The sequence below is a fragment of the Mesoplodon bidens genome (assembly GCF_964165515.1).
Source record: "Mesoplodon bidens genome assembly, chromosome: 1".
NCBI classification, from domain to species: Eukaryota; Metazoa; Chordata; class Mammalia; order Artiodactyla; family Ziphiidae; genus Mesoplodon; species Mesoplodon bidens.
This window is the reverse complement of record NC_138176.1, coordinates 48,024,666-48,041,670: the sequence shown is the minus strand read 5'-3', so window position 1 is coordinate 48,041,670 and position 17,005 is coordinate 48,024,666. Positions and strand designations below refer to the sequence as shown.

At 35.4% G+C, this 17,005-nt stretch overlaps 2 protein-coding genes across 5 annotated transcripts in view; one reads left to right on the top strand and one right to left on the bottom strand.

Moving 5' to 3' along the window:
• PARG (poly(ADP-ribose) glycohydrolase) overlaps positions 1-17,005 on the bottom strand; it is a 111,596-nt gene that overhangs the window by 29,984 nt on the left and 64,607 nt on the right. For all 4 annotated transcript variants that reach the window (XM_081223863.1, XM_081223864.1, XM_081223861.1 and 1 more), the window contains 3 exons: positions 13,863-13,923; positions 7,547-7,622; positions 1,854-2,001 (listed from right to left, as the gene is read on the bottom strand). In XM_081223863.1, the coding sequence (XP_081079989.1) occupies positions 1,854-2,001; positions 7,547-7,622; positions 13,863-13,923 (285 nt within the window). The remainder of the gene's footprint in view (positions 1-1,853; positions 2,002-7,546; positions 7,623-13,862; positions 13,924-17,005) is intronic.
• On the top strand, positions 9,349-9,922 carry LOC308620059 (EEF1A lysine methyltransferase 2-like; the record flags this gene model as incomplete). The annotated part of the gene is made up of 1 exon (XM_081239398.1): positions 9,349-9,922. A coding segment is annotated over one exon (360 nt), but the record flags the coding sequence as incomplete, so codon positions are not given.

Sequence of the window (17,005 nt, the reverse complement as noted above, 5' to 3'; positions counted from 1 at the left end):
AACAAAAACATACTCTGGGAAAAGGAGAAAATCTGATTTCAAGAGTTGCCCCATTTAAAATGTCCAGTTTTCAACAAAAAAATTGAGACATGCAAAGACACGAGAAAGTAGGGTCCATACTCAGGGAAAAAAAGTATTCATTAGTAACTGACCCACCCTGAGGAACCCAGACGTTGGGCTTACTAAACAGAAACTTTAAGTCAGCTGTTTTACATCCATTAAAAAAAATTAAAGCAAATTATATCTAAAGAACTAAATGAAAATGTGAGAATAATGCCTCACAAATAGAGAATCTCAATAGAGATAAAAATTATTTTTAAAAAGAATCAAATAGAAATTCTATAGTTGAAAAGCATAATAACTGGAATAAAAATTTCACTGAGGGGATTAAAAAGCAGATTAGAGCAGACAGAAGAATCAGTGAACCTAACGATAGGTCAGTGGAAATTATCCAGTCTGAGAAACAAAAAGAATGAAGAAAAATGAACAGAGCTTCAGAGACCAATGGACATCACCAAATGTACCAACACATGCATAACAGGAGTCTCAGAAGGAGAGAAGAGAAAGGGACAGAAAGAATACTTGAAGAAATAATGGCCAAAAATTTACCAAATGTATCTAAACATTCAAGACATTCAATGAACCCAAACAGGATAAAGTTAAAGAGATCCACACCTATACACATCATAAACAGTTGAAAGACAAAGAGGGAATCCTGAAAGCAAAACATAAGGGACAAAATTTAGATGTTCTCCTGAAGGTTGCCTACAAATGTATCTGAGATGTGTGGTCTCAGAGTCTTAATTCTGTCATGTACCTCTTTGGACATAAATCAGTTGAGTTATACATTTGATAAAACTAACAGAGGATGGTTTTCATCCCATTGTAATCTTTGAAAATAACAATCAACCAAATTCTCCTACACTTAGCCTGTTAGTCTCCTATACTAATCTCAAAGTGGCAACAGATTCAAAGGGGAAGTAAGAAATCCTCCTTTGCAGAAAGAAAAAAACATCAGCAATTGATGGTTGGTTACGGCTTTTATATGGGAATGTTTTGTTTTGTTTTGTTGGGTATGGTCTTTTAGGTACCTGAATAAAAGGCTTAACTTCCCTACAGTGGCTGATTAAGAGTTTCTTAAGAGTTATGAGTTAATCATCAATTTTTTGGGGGTAGCTTATACACAAGAAAATACTGTGACATAGTGATATTGCAATCTAAAGAAACTTAAGGGAAAATAAATGTAAGTCTTGATTAATAGGCCTAAAGTATAAATCTGACTATGTTTCCTTCTCTCCTCCTCCCATAATAACTTAAATCAAAGAGAGGCACTAAGATAATCACACTTTTTCTCTTAGGATTAGAAATTAGAATAAACATAAGGCTACTGATTTATTTCCCTTCTATAAAGCTCACTGTTTTACTGACTCTCTCCAAACACTGTAACCGTTTTTTATACTTACATAGTGTGTTCATGCTGAAGTACAACAAATCACTTTGGAAATATAATGGAAGAATAATAATAGGATACATGCTCAAAGACATATCACTATCTTCTTTTTAAGGACACCATATCATAAAATTTCAAACTGGAGAGTAGTTTAATCATTTTTTACCCTTGTTCCTCAGATAAAGATACCAAGAAAGAAAAAGTGGGGATAAAATGTCTTACTCAAGATTATGAAAATGAAACTGTAACAATTTAATAAGAACAAGTATAAATTAATGAATTAAAACATTGGGACTAATGCCCACGGTAGAGAAAAGCTACTATCTGAGTGGCCTCTCGTCTTCATGATAGATCATCACAGATGGGGAACACTACCCCATTGTTCAGACTTCTCAAAACTAACCTGTGATGATAAGACATTCATTGTGATCCAGCACCTCAGTGAAGAGCCGTGAAACAATCAACTCAGGGTTGATTAAAAAGCGGATTTCTTCTTGTACAAGTCCTGCACTGGTTACACCACCTCCAACAAAACGGTTTGCAAAATCCACCTATTTGGGAAAATGTGGCATGTTAAATGACAATTTAAAATACCTACATATATAATAAAGAAGTATACTCCCTCTAAGCTCTGATCTTCCTTTCCTTTCCCACATAAATCAATCCCCAAATTAGTAATCTTCCCAGGGAGAACAGATTGTGGTTGACTGCACCCTTTCCACCTCACTGCAGTTAACATCTCTGAATATTTCTTTGGATTCCAAAATGTTAGAAGGAACATGGAAAATAGAGCTTTTAGGCAAAAGCCTCAATGTAATTATATGGGCTCTTGTTTATAAACCTTACCTGTGCTCCAAGGGCCACAAATCAAGGGAGGTTTTTATCTGGAAAGGTTTCAAGATCACTTCTCCACCACTCTCTACTCCATTTCCATTTATGTACTTCATATGACTTTAATATAATTATACAGGCATACCTCATTTTATTGCACTTTGCTTTACTGCACTTCACAGATATTGCATTTTTTACAAATTGAATGTTAATGGCAACCCTGCATCTAGCAAGGCTATTGGTGCCATTTTTCCAATACCATTTTCTCACTTTGTGTCTCTGTGTCATATTTTGGTAATTCTTGCAATATTTCAAACCCTCGACCAGCAAAAAAAATTACAACCTGAAGGCTCAGATGATGGTTGGCATTTTTTTTAGCAATAAAGTACTTTTTAACTAAGGCATGACATTTTCTTAGACATAATGCTATTTGACACTTAAAAGACTACAGTATAGTATAAACATAACTTTTATATGCACTGGGAAACCAAAAAAATTCATGTGACTTGCTTTTTTGCAATGGTCTGGAAACAAACGCATGGTATCTCCAAACTATATAGCCTGTACCTTTCTTATATAATATAGAAATCAAACACTTGTCCTTAAAGGTTTGAAAAGTTTAGGATTTAACCTTTTTGGTAACTTTTTTCTTTTGTGAAAGAATAAAGGGATGAAAATTTCTTCCTTCTAAATTCAACTGCAAACCCCAAACTGCAAAAACATTACAAACTTAAAAAAAAAAATACACCTAAGGGGAAGAAAAATGAAGACAAAAAAATCTAGTTTAACAACATTCAATAAATTAATATTTCCAATTTAGTTTAAAACTATATGTAAGTTTTCTATGGAGTACTATGATGGTGGCATCCCCAAGCTCCTATTGATAAAGGTGAGTTACACAATCCTCAAGAGAAAGCAAACTCAACTTGCCAGAATTATTTGTTTGTCTTAAACTTACTATGCACTCCAATGTGTCCAACAGTATGCTAGGCTCTATGGAGCAATATGTAAGAAATAGTTTCTGACTTTGTCTTAGATTTTTCTATTTGGGGAGTTAGATTACACACATACACACAACTTGTGTACACATGCAGTCATACACAACCCCCTCCCGCCCCCTGCCAGAATTTAGTAAGTAACGTAAGAGAGGCTTCTATACTATTTAGGAAAAACACAATCCTGTGTCTCTTCTTTACTCTCACACTACTACCACACTCTCGACACTTCTGACACCAGATGTGTGGATTTTCCACACATCAAGCAATTCTGCAATACCAGCTAGGTGTCCTACAATCCAGTTCAGTTCTGACACTGTCTACCTGGAGTTAGTGAAAAATCCCACAGGCTAAGGATTCAGTCCTACAAGACTGCCCCAGTTCAGATGACAATCTCAAGTCCCAGGTTGTCACCTGTACTTCTAGTTGACCAGCTATAAATTGGGGTTCCCATGACCCCACCCAGGGCTTGATGATTTGCTAGACCAGCTCAAAGAATTCAGGGTAACACTTACTTACATTTACTGATTTATTAAAAAGGATGTAAGAAAGGATACAGATGAACAGCCAGATGTAGAGACACACAGGGCAAGGTATGTGGGAAGGGGCACAGAGCTTCCACGCCCTTTCCAAACAAGTCATCTCCCAGCACCTCCACATGTTCACCAACCCCAAAGCTCTCCAAATCCTGTACTTCTGAAATTTTTATGGAAGCTTCATCACATTCTCATGACCGATCATTAACTGAGTCTCCAGTCCCTCCCCCCTTTCCCAGAGGATGGGAGGTGGGGCAGAAAGTTCCAAACTTCTAATCATGGCTTAGTCTTTCTGGTGACCATCCCCATCCTGAAGCTACCCAGGAGCCCACCAAGAGCTGCATCATTAGAACAAAAGACATGCCTATCACTCAGGAAATTCCAAGGGGTTTAGGAGCTCTGAGTCTGGAATTGGGGTCAAAGACCAAATATTATAACAAAAGATGCTCCTAGTGCTCTTACCACTCAGGAGATTACAAGGGTTTTAGGAGCTCTGTGCCAAGAACAGGTTGTAGAGACTAATATATATATTTCCTATTATTTCACATATACTTTCAGACTATTGTCAAGTATGAGCTTTCGTAAAACTTGTTTGTGATCTCTAAAGCAATTATAAGAAATGGTAATGTGAAGCCTGTTTTACAAAAGAGTAAAACAAGAATATGAATCTTTTGACACGTAAAAATATTATATGTGAAAAGAGAGAAATTAATAGAAGATAAAGTAGTCTTCTTTCACTACAGAAGAACTTAGAAAATACTGAAAAATATGACTGGACAAGTTCTTGAAATGAGTTACCAAAGTGAATCATTTGGGTTTATATTCTGGCATAATAAATCAACACTAAAACTTTAGCTTATATAGAAAAATAATTTTGGTTAAACTAGTCCACTGATTAGAAATAGTTACCTACTACATATGAAGTCTTTATACATTGGGTGATTTATAGCTTAAATTGTTCAATTAAACAAGTATTGATGAAATATTATGCTGTGAACCATGGAATACAAAGATGAATAAGATGTGGTTCCTGGTTTCATAGCATTTACAGTCTAGATGGGAGTGAGGCACATAAGTAGAATGATAAGATGATTATTAAAGAACCTATTAGGATGTATTTGATGCTTTTCAAATAATACAATTAACTAAAATTGGCACATGGGGAGGATACGGGAGCATTACAAAAGGATGTGGCATTCAATTGAGATTTTGCTGACAATCAGGCTAAGGGAATAGCTGCAAAAGGACACAGGAAAAACCAATGTAAAGAGCTGTATGAGGAGAGTGGTAAGCAGATTCCTCATGCCTGTCTGCAGTGTACAGTATGTGGAGAGTTAAAGTTGGTAATGAGCTGGTCTGGGGTCCAAGAAATTTTTACTTAATTCTGAGGATTCTGGGAAAGATTCTATGAAGAAAAGGAACAAATGTATCTGTGTTTTAGGAAGATAATTCAGACTAAAGTTTAAAGAATGAACTGGAAAAGTAAAAGCAGAAAGGCTGGCTAGGTAAATACTGAATAGTTTAGACAAGCACTACTAGGGCCTCAAATAAGTCAGTGGGGAAAGAAGTGAGACTCAGCAAGGAAATAAAATGGGCAGCTCTTGAAAACTGAGAGACTGGCTAAGTATCATGGTATTCGGAATACAAATGAGAAACAAAGAAGGCCTGAGATCAGCTAAACTTAATTGTTACTGGAACAAGATACATAACTAAATTTAAAAGATAAGCTCTATCCAATCTATGTACTACTTGGAAATGATAAATGAAATACATTCAATGTGCATGCTACTGTTCATTCTTTGAATAAAAGGCCAACATTTATTACTTAAAAGGTATGCACAGAAACAAATACACTAACTCAATATGCCTCTGAAAGCAGGGGTCTTTTAGAAAATCAGTTTCTAGTACTTAAAAAAGTTCTTAATAAAAGGCTCTCTATTGCAGGTAAGAAACCTGTTCCAGTACATGAAAACAAGCATATGAGTGCTTCCTTATTTTTAGCCATTTTCTAACTCACTTTACTTTAAAGCTACTTGTTCAGCTTACTCAGTTCTGAATTATAACTTGATGAAAAGAGAGAAATGATAACTCTCCTTAGAGAGGTTTTGTTGTTGTTGCCACTCAGCATAATGTAATTTATATGCTACACAAGGAGATTTGGAGCACTGCAATACAATATTCCCTATCTCCTGGGGATACCTGGCATGGGTAGGGAGAAAAATAAACAGAAGCCTTTATGGTATTCTTTTAATCTACTGAGGTTTCACATTTCATCTATAATATATTCCAGGGAAGTGGGGAGAATCTCAACCTTGAATGTTGTTGAATAACTCCTTGCTGAATTGTACTGTAATGAAAGGTCAGCATTCCTGTGGTGCTAACCACCAGTAGCTTTGTTTATTTCATGTGTATTAAGCTTCCCTCAGTTAATCCAAGATGTTAATGTAGGAAACAACCTTGTCAAGATGGAAATGTGGGGGAAAAAGTGATAGTCATTCGAAACAAATTTTAGCCTTATTTCAAAATTATTGTTTTAAATAGAAGAAAAAGGACTTATTAAATATAAATATTAAAAAATTTAAGTACAGGACAAATATTAATTCAGTTATCCTAATTATTTTTGTCTATAATTTTAATCACTGGGAGGTGATTTAAGACAAAACATGGTTTGCCTCTTTGAAAATTTTAAATACAAATATGTCTAAATAAAAGGCCATTCTAAAACAAATGTAGGCACTTAGAGCATACGTATATAATAACTAGCCAAATGCAAATCAGTCTAGTCATTTTATAATAAAAATTGTTATTCACACAAATAGTCCATTATCAGGCAACTGCTTTATTTAACTTCTGACCCTATATAAGCATTTAGTAATGATCTAAGAAAAAAATCAGCTAGTCTCAGTATAAACAAGATGGTGTACAAGCTTCTTTCAAAGAAAATTAGGATTACAATGCTCTTCTAAATAGGAACACAAAACACTTAACATTTCGTCTCTGATTAGTGATTTTTTTAAAAAGATCACTATAAAGCAAAAGGAAAGCACATATTCAGGTTAGGTGTTACAACAAGTTAAAGCTAGATACAGTGTTTTATTTGTTAACTCCTTTTTCCAAAATATTTTTTTTTACATAATGGAAGGAACACAGATTAATAACAAAGATTGACAGATGGACAAAATTACTTGCTCTAAAACAGGGAAGAGTTGGCAAGTATATTTGGCTCATGTGCCTAAAACTATTACACATGGGAGAGAGGACTTCCTTATCAATCCGTTTTAGATGTCTGCCTCCTAGACCTAAACAAAGTTGGTGACAGAAAAACATCTCAAGCTGGTCATTTTTTAGGGCAGAGCAAGAGCCTTTAAAGAAAGAGAACAAAACTGCCTGGTGACAGCTTGTCAAGACCATACCCTGGGAACTTCCCCCACTGTCAATCTACAAGCTATATCTGAACCATGAGGCCTGATGTTGTCCAGATCTTGGATTTTCTGTCAAAGGCTTTTTAAAGAGGCACACGTAAGAAACAGAGAACGTACATCGGCAGATAAAAGTATCACCAAGCCTGTCAAGGTGATCTGTTTGGTGTTTTTTCCATTCTGCTATTATGCTTCATTGCATTAAATCAGCTTAGAAGATAAATAAACAGCTTTTCATATTTCCTTTGCTGTCGGAAGCTTGACAACAGACAGTCGTCCCTTCCCCCCATGCCCTCACTGCTGTAATTCTCCTACCTGTAGCATGCCTTGACCATTTCCTTCTATGGTACCTTCGTAAGTGACATGCAATCGAGTCAGGAGTTTTTCACATCTACGATTTAAAAAGATATTTCCTTATTTATTTTTTTAATGGTAAGTATTTCACTACAGAAAAGTCTGAAAATACAGATTAAGTATAAAAGAAAAATTGACACTATTCCAAATCTCAAAAGTTAGAAACAGATGCTTATTTACTCAACATTCTTGGGATAGTCTCCCCCAATTTTTCTTATTCAAATATAAAAATACACATATTTAAATTAAAATGGGATAACATACTGTTTTAAAAATTGTTTTGCCCCTACAAAATATCAGTTTCTCCTCTTTTTTAAAACATATTTTATACAATTTTTAAAGGTTACTTTCCATTTACAGTTATTATAAAATACGGGCTACACTCCCCATGTTGTACAATACATCCTTGAGCCTATATAACACCCAACAGTGTGTACCTCCCACTGCTCCACACCCACCACCACCGGTAACCACTCGTTTGTTCCCTGTATCTGTGAGTATCCTTCTTGTTATACCCAGTAGTTTGTTGTACTTTTTAGATTCCACATGTAAGTGATATCATACAGTCTTTCTCTGACTTCTTTCACTTAGCATAATGCCCTCCCAGTCCATCCATGTTGATGTAAATGGCAAAATTTTGTTCTTTTTTATGGCCGAGTAGTATTCCACTGTACATATATACCACATCTTCTTTATCCATTCATCTGTTGATGGACACTTAGGTTGCTTCCATATCTTGGCAACTATAAATAATGCTGCTAAGAACATTGGGGTGCATGTATCTTTTCGAATTATTTTTCAGATATATGCCCAGGAGTGGAATTACTGGGTCATATGGTAGTTCGATTTTCATTTTTGAGAAACTCCATATTGTTTTCCATAGTGGCTGCACCAGTTTAAGTTTCTCCTCTTTAAAAGTTGAAAAACTTCTCAAAATATTTTAAAAAATTAAGATCTATGAAATTTTATTATTATGCTAGAGTTGGCAACCTAAGGAAAAATATAGAAAAATTTTACAAAAAAGTATATATGATTCTCAGAGGGGCTCTATTTTCACTAGTTTGGAAACCGTATATGTGTGTGGGGTGTCTTGATGAAAATACATGCTACAGAAATCCTGATCTATGTATTTTTATATTAATAAAATTGATAGGTAAGTCTAGTACCTGTAAGTCACAATTATTTTCTTTCCTTTTCATAAACCATGGTCACTGAGGTGTTTATGGGGTTCAGATAAACTACCCCCAAATTTGGCATCTTGGCATAGTGAATATTTTAAGCTGAAGAAGTTTGAGAAAATGGCAGAAGCAGAAAGGTCACTCTGACCTCCTCTCCCTCTCCCCCTTCTTACCTGAAACAAGCCATAAAACCCTCACATGAGGAACCCTACCTATACCTGGAGGAAAGGAGAATTATTATCTCTGAAGACAAAAAGATGCCAAGAAGAATTCTAACAACCAGAACTTGCTGTTTCCCCCAGTTTACTTCAATCACCTCATACTCTTTTACATATCACATTCCTCCATGACTGTCTATTCTTCATCAAACCTAGCATAAAAGTACATAGATCTGTTTCTTTGGGTCTTCATTTCCTCATAAAGGCTCCTTATCATGCAAAACTTATATAAAATAAATTTGTATGCTTTTCTCCTGTTAATCTTTCTCAGTTTAATTTTCATACCCAGCCAGGGACTCTAAGAGGATTGAGGAAAAACTTTTTCCTGCCCTAGCGTTTACCTGCTTAAATCATATTAAAAAAATAATTCCTGGGCGTGGACGACGACGGCGGCGCTGGGGCCGCGGCGCGGTCTCGAGGGGGCAGTCCCCGAGGGGATGGCTTTGCCCCGTCTGCGCTGGGCACCCGAGAGCATTGGGATGCTGTCTATAAGAGAGAACTGCAAACTTTCCAAGAATATGGAGATACAGGAGAAATCTGGTTTGGAGAAGAGAGTATGACTCGACTAATAAGGTGGATGCAGAAACACAAGATTCCATTGGATGCTTCAGTGCTTGATATTGGAACTGGAAATGGTGTTTTCCTGGTTGAACTTGTTGGTACTATTAGTATTCATGTGTTAGAACCAAATTTAAAAATGAAATTAAGAAAAAAATCTTGCAATTGAGGATACTAGCTATCTAAATCCAAAGCAGTAAAGCAGTCGTACCACTTACCTTGAGAAGTCACATGGTACAAAAGGGAGGCTGCATGGGCTATGAGAAAGCACTAAATGAGAAGCCAGGGGACCTGAGTCCTAGTCTTGGCCCTTCTTGCTATTGTCTCAACCTTGAACAAGCCACTTTTTTTTACGGACTTCAGTTCTTTCCTAAAGATTTTGACTAGGTGATTTCTGTTGGTTTCTTCTAGCTCAAAACTCTGGAAATCTGTATGTATAAAAGGAAGATGATTTTTTTTTTTACACTTCCAGTAGGACATATATCCCTTTTCTTAGGTGAGCATATGGTTTTTGAAGAGTGTTTTGCATATGGTTTGAAAAGAGCATTTTGTCCATGGAACTGAGTTTTGGTACAGGTTCTACTACTAGCTAAACCATCACTGTTAATGCCTGTAGTGTATCATTGCTCTGCCGACTGCTGTGGAGGAGGTGTAAGACTTAGGCTTCATCCTAGATGGTTTTACTGTTTCAGTTTGTAAGGTTATATACCTAACAGTGAAACTTGCTAAGTGACTACCACCTGTCAAGCCTTGTGGTAGGCACTGGCAGTATGAAAATTTAGACCTTGTGCTTGAGTTGTTCACAGTACAATAGAGGATAGACTGACATAGACATAAATAGCTAATGCTGTAGCTTGGTGTATGCAATAATAGATATACTGAGTATAGGAAAGGGAGTGATTTGGGGAAGAGGGGTAAGAAGGGTCTTAGAGGAGCTAATATCCAAGTTGGGTGGAAATTGTGTTGAGTGTGGGTACAGTGTAAAGAGGGAGAGAATTTCAAGAAGTGGAAACATTATCTAAAGTCATGAAGGTTCTGGCCCTATAAATAATTTGGTAAATTAGAATATAAAGTGCATGTGTGAGATAGACAGAGATGAGGTTTAGATTAAAGGTAGGAGCCATATCATATGCCATGCCTAAGAGCTTAGGTTTTACTCTAAGTCTATGGGGAGCCATTAAAATGTTTGAAGCAGTGAAATGTGATTAGAAAAAATTGTAATAAATTTTTTTGAAACGAGGTGCAGCATAAGTACATTAAAGTGTGCAAACCAAAAAAAAAAATTCCTTTTTATTAATAGCAGTTGATGATGACATTTTTCCTTAGATTTTTTCTCCTGATTACTTACTGAATAAAAATAAATAAATTATAATAAATGTAACAGATAGTAAACCCCTAACTTATACAGAGTGGCATGAATTTTTGGAGGGAGGGGAACTATATATTTTTTAAAACAATTATATTAAAAAAAATTTAGCTGGGAAGCACTATTTATTTATTGGGATTTGCTTTTATCCTGGTATCAATGAGTCCAAATACATTTCTGGTAAAGCTCCAGTCCAACAGACTGACCTTACTCAGAAGGTAAAATAATTCAGTACAGATTCTGTTCTAAAAGCTTCATTTGTATTAATTTATTTAATCTTCACAACATCCCTATTACTATCTCCTTTTACAGATGGGAAAATAAAGCACAAAAAGCATTTAAGTAACCTGTCCAAGACTAGTAAATGAAGCAACAAAGATTTGAACCCAGAAAGCCTAAGGTAATGGCTTAAGCTCCTAACCAGTAAGCTATGCTTTTAGAAAAATTACTTTCTAAATCTCTTGGAGAAAGTTAGTACCATAAGTTTGATTTTTTTAACTTCCCTTTTTTGCAGAATCCTACTTCCTAGCTATTTTATTCCAAGGGAGACTACCTGTGAGGATACTATTGAAAAGATAAAGAAGCATGATCCAGAAGTCTCATCTGCTGTCAACTATTCTCTGTGACTGTAGTTGTCGCCTTATAGTACACTTCTCAAAATTATGAAATTGCTAGAAACAATTTTTTTAAAATAAGCATCCTCCAACTTCCTAATAGGTTTCCCCTTCTGGCCCCAGCAAATTCTTCATACCACTACCCCAGGAATCAAAGACAGATTATTCTGGTTCTCTGTGATTAACTAAGCCTGGCTAAGGTATTTATTGATAGTCACAGGGTTAACTATAATGCCAGAATCTTGAAACTCAGAAAAGCCTCTAACTTCCTGGCATCCATTTAGTCCCTTACTCTTGGGAATACCGACAATCCTCATCTCTTCTTCATCCTCTCTCTTTAAATGAACACATATTTCTGGTTCTGTGGAATCTGGGAGATGGACTTTAATTGCATTCTGCAACTCACTTAAGAAGCAGCTAAAACAAAAAAGAGATCAATGAAATAAAAAAAAAAGTATGAAAAATTTCAAGTTAAATTCTGCCTATCTAGGTTAAGGGGAATATCTTGATCTTATTTAAAGAGCAAAATTATCTTACTGACACAGCAGCCTCACCAATCTCTGCATTTTGACCTATCCCTTCCTTCTCTCCCAGATGGTGTACAAATACGTGTCCTTTCACATTAGTGCCAAATGAATGCCAGATGCAGAGTAGAGATCCTGAGCTGAATTAAAAACAATCCCTCTGAATTATCTATAAAATCTACACAAAAGCAACATGAACAAAAACATCTGTGTTCCTATTAGAGACTAATAGAAGAGCTAAGAAAAGCAGCTTTCTGTACTCTAGTCTGGGCAGATAACATAGCAGATTGTTACTTTAGTTCTAGGCACCATATTTTAAGAGGGACCAGTGGCCTAGGGTACATCAACAGCAAAGTTAAAGGGTTTACAATCCATATTATATGTGAAACAGAAGAAATGAGTAGTTTAGTATGGACCTGTGTGTATACTGTTAGAGGTGGGGGTGGATCAAGAAAGCATTAAAATACATGAAGGAGGGTCAAATGTTAAAGAAAATTAGTTTTATTTATTGTAGTTCCAGAAGGAAGAACGAGGAATGGGATTTGGCGGGGTGAGGAGATTTTTGGAAGACAGACTTTTTTTAGTAAATGAAAGTATTAGACAATAACACAAGCAGCCAACAGTGGGATAGACTGCGGCCAAACAGTGAATTTCCCATCACCAGGGCTGCCTAGTCTCCATCTGTTATAGGTATTACAGAGCTGATTACTTTTAGTAGGCAGTTGGACCAGATGACTTCCTGGGGTCCCTTTAATTTCTAATATGCCATGATTCTGAAATGTTGTACATGTTTCTCTTCCTTTCTGACTCAATTTTGTTCTTGTTTTTGTCTTTCTTTTGGTTGCTTAACCTTTTATCCACTTCCCTCTGCTAATAATCATCTCAGCCATGGAGTCAGCCTCTTAAAGTAAGTTTGTTTTTCTTTCACCTCACAAATAAACACCTTTGATGGATGAAAACACAGGAAAGCCATCTAAGCATAGTGCTTTCTCAAGTTAATTCCTTTAAGAGTGAGTCCCTTTCATCACTAATTCTAAACAAAACAATTACAAACTATGATAAAAATTATTAGAAAGTGAAAATGAAGAGGCACTGATTAACATGAATGCACATCCAAAATATGCATTTAGCATGTTTAATCATGTCCTCACATGCACTGAAAAAGTAGATACATTCTTCTCTAAGTGCTTTGGGGATTTGTTCCAGGTTAGAAAATGTGTTGACTATTTCAAGGCACTAAATGAACTTACATATCTGAATAAACTCAGATTGCTTATTATTCTCCTCAGTATTTGCAGGTAAATAAGAAAAAACCCTAGTAAATTAGCAACTTCCACAAAATTGCCAATAGTACATGTTGACAGCCAAACTTCAAAACTCTTGTCACTCAGACAAATACTAAGTAATTATGATTTACATTTTAGTTTAGTTAAAAAGAAACTTCCTAATCTTGTCCTCCAGAAAGCAAAGCAATAAAATACAAACATTAACCATAAAACCAAGGGTAAGGAGGAATATTAAATATTGGTGTTTAATGTTAGTGTCTTCACACAGAAAATTCCTAAATTCTTAATAGGACTTTGTTTCAGAAGACGAAACTAAGGCAAAAGAGTAGAAGTGAAAGGGTTGCAGACTGATTCAAAAGGCATGACCTTTTTAACAATGAGAGCTATCAATTGATCATTTTAAGAAACTCCCTGGTACTAGGGCAATTAGGAGGTTGGGAAACCATCTTTTCAGGGGCTGTAAAATACAATCATCTCATGGTAAAAGAGTCCTTCTAATTCTAAGATTCCAGGATTATTTACATTATTATTACCTTTCCCACTCTGGAAAATCTTCAAGACTCTGCCTTGTAAATGTCACCAACCCAGTAGGTTCTACAAAAGCAATAAAAGAGAAACACACCCAAAATAAGTATTGAGTTTGAAAAGATTATATATATTCAGTAAAAGAATAGGTCTAACACTGGCTGTAAAGCTAATCAGGGAAAACCAAGCTTGGTGCTGGAATACAACAGAAGATTGATTTAAAATAATATTATCCTTACAATAGGAATTATTTCTACAAAATAGTAAATAAGCCCTCCCTAAGACACAAAACTATACAGAAAACAGCACGACAGTAGGATGTGCATGCTGGTACTTTTTGGTTAAGTTTTCCAAACTGAATATACTTTTAAAAAATCCTTGGGGGAAAAAAAGATGCATAATGGATATAGTTTATACAACAAAGACAAACTAAATTTTAATTTGTAAATTCCTCAACAAAAAAGCCTTAACCCTACACCTAAAGACTGGTAAATGTATACACATTTATGTGTTTTATAATAAAATAATATGTCTAAGATTAAAAAAGAAAATTGTTGGCATGTCTTTTGAGGTTGACACAGCTAAACCCAGGGCTTAGATGATATGCAGGTGCTCTATTTAAAGGCACCTTTGCCAGAAGGAGGAATTACTGTATTCTAAGAGGTTAGAGAAGAATGATGACATAGTTTTCAAGGAGCAATAGATATGAGAGGATCAAAATGCAGTAAATTTTAGAGGATAAGATCCTTTTTTGTTAGATTTACTTTCTTTTTTTTAAAATAGTGGCAAAAGCAAAAAATAAATCATCTGGCCAAATTTGTTTGATTCAAATCAAAGAACAAACTAAAAAGGCCAGGCCATTTCTGTTTTCTTCTGTTTAAAAAAAAAAATGTTCTTAAGCAGAGAGAGCTATGTCAGGAACTATTAGTGATAATGGTGGTAGAGTCCCAGTGAAAGCTTGGCAATCATTTCATTCCTTCGCATGATTCCACATTTCTCTGCTCTCAGTCACAAGCAGCAACAATCCAAAAATCATATGGAGTAGTTACAGTAGAAAACAGAATTTTGTTAACATGAGTTACAAAATATTCTTTAGATGTCTAACTTTCTTTAAGACAAATGGATAGCATAGTTAAAATTCACAAGTCAAATAATTCAAACACTAGAGAAGCAATTCTATTAATAGGAAACTAATGTCTGTGTCATCATTCAATAATTTAGCAGAAAAGTAAGAACATTAAATGTCTCTCATATATACTAGGAGAGACCAAGAGAAATTAAAAAATGAAAATTTCTGGCAAAGCAAGAGAAAAGGAAGAAGAACATGGCTCTTTAGATATAATTAATAACAAAAAAAACCCCTTGAGAACATGCCTACTAACTTTCTTCCATAAAAAGGCACCTTTAACACCAGAATAGGTTATTTTGGTTAATCAAATATTTCCTTTAATAAAATCACAATATATACTGCATATGAGTCATCACTTTTTTTTAAGAACACCCAAATATTTTTTTAATCTTTTATTTATTTTTAATTTTTTCACCACACTGTACAGCATGTGGGATCTTAGTTCCCTGACTAGGGATTGAACCCACACGCCCTGCATTGGAAGTGCAGAGTCTTAACCACTGGACCGCCAGGGAAGACCCAAGCCATCACTTTTTAAATATTCCATTTATAAGATAGTTTTATCTAAAATTATATTGAAAATAATTCAGAAAGTTCTTTAAAATCTTTCAGTCTCAAGAGCCTCACTACAAATATAATATACTGACATCCTTGAAAAGGTGGTCCTGATGAAATTATATTTTATCAGTTCTAAAAAGCATATTTTTCACGTATTAAGTTTCTGAAACTAGGACATATCTCACATAGTCAAAGGTATCTAGCCATTGCTATTGGTCTGCATTAAAGCTGAATTTTTCCAGAGAAGATGTGCATCTGATTCTACCATCATCTGGGGCCACCACCAACCTGAAATCAGTCTGAATTAAATCTTCCATTGTAGGCTTCTGTGGATCACACTGGTAATATGACTTCAGACCTCAGACTTGCGGCTTGTGGTTCAAATTCTCAGGGACAATTTTGTGGGCACCCTCTCTACCTAGGTTGACACTTGCAGTTTCTTTGTTGCCCCCTTTCTGCATGGCCAAGTTAATTTCTCACTTACTCTTAGACTAAAGGTACAGACTTCTGGTATACCAGCTTTGTAAGAGATATCTCCTACAACTCCCCATCCTGAGTGTTTTTTCCTTTGTAGTGGTACCTAACATAATGAAACTTCTTACCATATATCATGTCCTAGAGTTGATGAAATATGGTACTTTAAATAGGTTTCTATAGTTTCTATTCAGTAGACTCTAGAACTTTCTATAGAAAGTAACTATTAAATTGCAAACCTCTTTTATTCTATTTAGTATTTCCTCCTTAAGCCTGTAGCTTTACATCCTAAAAACCTATAGCATGTCTTACTATATTTCTACAAAGAACCAAATTACCATGTACAGTGAAAAAGTCAGAAAATAAAATGTCTAATTACAATTTATTTGTTCAGCCTAATTCCCAATACTTATGATGATTTAGGGACTTCCCTGGTGGTCCAGTGGTTAAGACTACATGCTCCCAATGCAGGGGCCCAGTGTTCGATGCTGGTCAGGGAACTAGATCCCGCATGCTGCAACTAAAGATCCTGCATGCCACAACTAAAGATCCCGCATGCCACAACCAAAGATCCTGCATGCCACAACTAAAGATCCCGCATGCCACAACCAAAGATCCTGCATGCCATAACCAAAGATCCCACGTGCTGCAACTAAAGACCCAGAGCAGCCAAATAAACAAATAAATATTTAAAAAAAAATATGTATGATGATTTATAAATTTCTAGTTAAAAAAACAAAATTTTAGCTTTTTCTCTCAAAGTGTTTAAAATCCTAAAATTTGGAAAGGCAAGCTGGTTTTTAGAGCAGACATGCAGGATTTGACTTAACGGACACAAAAGTAAACCCTGAATTACTTAGAAACAGTAATGGAACTCATTCTATTTAGATTTAGAATAGCAAAAAATATACTCATCTTTCTAACAAATTAGTACAAATTCTAATTAGATTTCATGTCTCATAAGCCCCAGTGAGCCTTCACTTTCCTTAC